This window comes from Plasmodium reichenowi, chromosome 12 (assembly GCF_001601855.1).
Source record: "Plasmodium reichenowi strain SY57 chromosome 12, whole genome shotgun sequence".
NCBI classification, from domain to species: domain Eukaryota; phylum Apicomplexa; class Aconoidasida; order Haemosporida; family Plasmodiidae; genus Plasmodium; species Plasmodium reichenowi.
Genome location: NC_033657.1, coordinates 721,437 through 726,436, shown reverse-complemented (window position 1 = coordinate 726,436; position 5,000 = coordinate 721,437). Strand labels below are relative to the sequence as shown.

The 5,000-nt window shown below is 16.8% G+C and overlaps 1 protein-coding gene across 1 annotated transcript in view; it reads left to right on the top strand.

Annotated features, from left to right (window-relative positions):
• The window catches only part of PRSY57_1220000 (hypothetical protein), a gene marked incomplete at both ends in the record, with an annotated part of 4,790 nt that extends 429 nt beyond the window's left edge, over positions 1 to 4,361 (top strand). The window contains 6 exons of the mRNA XM_020115057.1: positions 1 to 1,633; positions 2,314 to 2,414; positions 3,096 to 3,164; positions 3,324 to 3,439; positions 3,625 to 3,720; positions 4,085 to 4,361. The exon at positions 1 to 1,633 is cut by the window's left edge and continues 429 nt beyond it. Of these exons, the coding sequence (XP_019970210.1) occupies positions 1 to 1,633; positions 2,314 to 2,414; positions 3,096 to 3,164; positions 3,324 to 3,439; positions 3,625 to 3,720; positions 4,085 to 4,361 (2,292 nt within the window). The remainder of the gene's footprint in view (positions 1,634 to 2,313; positions 2,415 to 3,095; positions 3,165 to 3,323; positions 3,440 to 3,624; positions 3,721 to 4,084) is intronic.
• Positions 4,362 to 5,000: the final 639 nt, after the last annotated feature.

Genomic DNA, 5,000 nt, shown 5'->3' with positions numbered 1-5,000 from the left:
TATAATTTACATGACAAAATTAATAATCTATTAAAATTAAATGAACAACTTACAAATAAAAATGAACAATTAGAATGTTCATCCTTCAAGCATAAACAAGAAAATAACAAGCTGAAAATAGAATTAAAGAAATTCTGGGCTCTAAAGGAAAAAAAGAAAAAATACGAACAAAACAAATTTTCATATTATATGCTAAATAAAAAGATGAGTACTTTATTAAAAAAAATCAATAATCATATACCCACTCATCAAAACAATTTTTTAAATGAAAAGAATAGAAGTTATAGTTATAATTTTGTCCATACATTAAAGAAATATATTATCCTAAGAGATTCACCTTATTTAAACGAATTTAATATAAATACCTATACTAATAATTATAAGAAAAGTATAAATAATAATATTAATGATAATCATAAAATGTATAATAGTTATGAAAGATATTATTATAATGGTAATGTAAAATATGATAATAAAAAGTATAATGGTAATGAAAAATATGATAATAATGATAATAAAATGTATTATGGTAATGAAAAATATAATGATGATAATAAAAAGTATGATCATGATAATAATAAAAAGTATGATCATGATGATAATAATAAAACGTACGATGATGCTGATAATAATAATAAAAAGTATGATAATGATAATGACAATAATAAAAAGTATGATGATGACAATGATAATAATAAAAAGTATGATGATGATGATAATAATAATAAAAAGTGTGATCATGATGATAATAATAATAAAAAGTATGATCATGATGATAATAATAATAAAAAGTATGATCATGATGATAATAATAAAAAGTATGATCATGATGATAATAATAAAAAGTATGATCATGATGATAATAATAAAAAGTATGATGATGACAATGATAATAATAAAAAGTATGATCATGATAATAATAATAAAAAGTATGATCATGATGATAATAATAAAAAGTATGATCATGATGATAATAATAAATATTGTTGTGATAATAAGGATACTAATTTTAACCATATAAATTCTTCCAGTAATCCTCATAATACAAAATATATTTGTTATGAAAGTTCCGAATATATTAAAAAGGATGATATATACCAAGGTTATAATGATACTTTAAATTATCATAATAAGAACATTAATGAAAAACATACAAAATATGTTAATCCAGAAAATAGTTCATCTTCTAATAATAGTAAAGATATATATAATATAAACAAGAGAGATACATTATCGATACATAAAACAAAACATATACAAACATATGAAACTGTACCAAGTATAAATCATTGTGATACATATATTAATGATGGATATGAAGAAGAAGAAGAAGAACATACTAACAATGATCACGATGGGAAAAAAGATAAATTATATAATTTCACAAATAATCTAAGTATGTATAAAATGTATAACAATAGTGAAATAACATGCACAGAAGAAAGTGATCATCTATATAAAAACATAGAATATATTAATAAAAAGAAAAAATTTTATACTAATGATAATAATAAGAATTCATACCTTATAAATAATATAAAACTAAAAAATAGTAACACATTAAATGAAGCTTATTTTTCGAGGCGCATCTTATATAGTACTACCTTACTAATGGATATTAGAAAAACACTAAGTAAGAAAATTAAATGAAATAAGAAATTATAAGAATGTATATCATATACGCTATAAAAAAGTATCATATGATAATATACTGAATGTTTATGATATATCTAAATATATATATATATATATATATATATATATATATATATATATATATATTAATTTTACACATATAAAATTGAGCTTACCGAAAAAGATTATATACACTTAATTGTTATATGATCACGTATATTTTTGCTCATTTATTATTAGTCGATTATATTGTAGTATAAAATTGTGAAACGTCACTTATATATATATATATAAGAATGTACATAAAAGGGGATAAAGTTTTTATAGTGCTATGACATTATATGTAATGATATATAAATATATATATATATATATGTACTCTGATTCATATTATGATATATTAACATACTAAAATGTTATCTTATGTATGTATATATATATATATATATATATATATATATATATAGTTATATAATATCATTATTATGTTACATATAAGAATACCATCACATAACTATATAACCCGAGAAACGCGTGATCATATTATATTATATATATTTAACTGTTATATTGTATACTCATATTTAAACCATATTTCTTATTCTTATATAATATATATATATATATAATAATAATAATAATAATAATAATAATATGTATATTATTATTCATTTATAGGATATAATCGAAATTTTTTAAAGAATTCTATATTATGTAAGAAAACAAAGAAGATAAAAAGAAAAAAGGAGAAACTAAAAACATTAATGAATTTGCACCAAGTAAATAAATTTATATTATATTCTTTTTGTGTGTTTTATTTAACTTTCTTTCTTTATATTTGTATAAGGAACAAATTTTAAGATGATTTGTATGTTTCTTTCATTGTTCGAAAGACAAAAAAGAATGATTTGTGGTTTTTTTTTTTTTTTTTTTTTTTTTTTATTTATTATGATATATATATATTTTTAATTTAAAATTTATTGTCTTGTTCTTTTCTTGTCGATAATGAAAAGAAGTGTATCTTTTAAAATTTATAAACGTTGTTTTATTTTATAAGGATGTATGATTTCTAATTGTATCTACTACATAAATATTATATACATATATATATATATATATATATATATATATATATAATTATTTATTTATTTTATTTTATTTATTTATTTATTTTTTTTTTTGTTCAATTAAATTTTTACAAGAATTTGAATACATATAACATATGCATTTATCTGTTATTTATTTTATATATATATATTTTTTTAATTTATTTGTTATGTTTTAATTTAATACGTGTTAACCTAAATATATATACCTAATTTATTAACCTTATTATATATATATATATTTATTTATATTTATATACATATATTTTTCTAATTTGATGTTACACATATGGTATATATATTATATTTATATGACATAAATTATTTAACTCAACCTTGGTTTAACTTTTATAGAAAAATCATATGATTAATGACTATCATCATAGTAACGATGAAATGCATGCCATAAAAAATATGCTAATAGTATGTATCCTAAAATATATATATATTTTAAATAATAAAAAATTATTGTATGTAATTAGAATTATGATTTAATAACTCAAATTCTAGAAATTATTTATATATATAGGTAAATATATTTTGCGCTGTTTTTTTTTTTTTTTTTTTTTTTTTTTTTCATAGGAAGATTACCGAGGTACTATAATTAAATTTTATGAGTGCATAAAAAAAGACATTAGAATAATTATTGAAAGTAACTATAATTTGAATCTAGATCTTCTTTCACAATATTCTCAAAAGTAACTATTCATTATTTTTTTTATTATCTTTTATTTTTTTCTAATGTATTAATATAATTCATATAATATATATAAAGATAAGTTTATAATAAATGAATAAATATATATATATATTTATTTACATTTTTTTTTTTTTTTTTTGTCTTTATTACTAATATTATTTTTTTAACCCCTTTCTGTTTAAGCATTATAAGTGAAATACGTGAGGAAAAAAATACACTAAGAAAAAAAAACATTGACAAAATAACAAGAAAATATTTGCGTCAAATCGATTCGTACCGGTAATAGGAAAATATTTTTATTATATTTTTATTAATATCAAGAAAATATATATATATTTGAAAATTTACATCTATTTATTTTCATAGTTTAATTATGATACATACATGTATATGTATATATATATATATATATATTTTTATGTATTTACTTAATGGTAATAAGTATAATGAAGCAAATGTATATTAATGCACATACATATGAATATTATATTATATAATATATATATGATTTTGTGTTTTGTTCCTATGATAATTTTTACACACATGTTAACATGGTATCATACATAATAAAAAATAAATGAATAAAATAATTAATACATATATATATATATATATATATATATATATATATATATATTTGTAGGCTATGTGAAAAGGACTTTTACCACAATATGGGAAATGAAGAAAATAAAAATGAAAAACATTTATATTTAAATTACCATAAATATGATTCACTTGATCTTCGTAAAATATTAAAAAATAATTATCAACAAAATACATATGGTGAATCGGAAGAACCATTTTCGTTTAATTTTTATGAACATGGTAATATAAAAATTATTGATAGATTAAAAGAATTAAAAAGTAATATCTCATTTTTTAAATTTTACGATTTAATAGATTTTCCTACGAGAATATAAATATATTTACACATTTATTCAGTTTGAATATATATATATATTATATATATATATATATATATATATATATTTATTTATTTATGTATATTTATAATTATATACTTATATAATTATTTACTTATGTTTAATTAATAATTCGGTAATAAATAAAAACCCATATAAATATATGTATATATTTATTCATTATTAATATTAATATTATTAATATTATTATTATTATTATTATTATTATTTTATTTTTATTTTTTGTTTGTTTGTTTGTTATATCCTTGTATATATTATTAAAGAATTAGTTTTTATGAAACAAAATAGCATAAAATTTATATAATGCACTCTTATTAATGTAATTATAATTATTCTTGTGATATTATTATTGGCTAGCTAATAATTAAGTTATTTTATATGCTTGTTAATAAATAACTATATATAAATAGAAAATTATCCATTATTTAAAATTTCCCCATATAAAAATATATATAATATATATATTTATAATTGCACTCTTTTTATTTATAAGAGATATAATATTGTGAAACACAATTTTCTTTTTTTTTTTTTTTTTTTTATGTATTATTATAATATAAACATTTTTAATTTTTTAATAAAAAGAGTTATTTTACTAAATTATCAAAGAGAGAA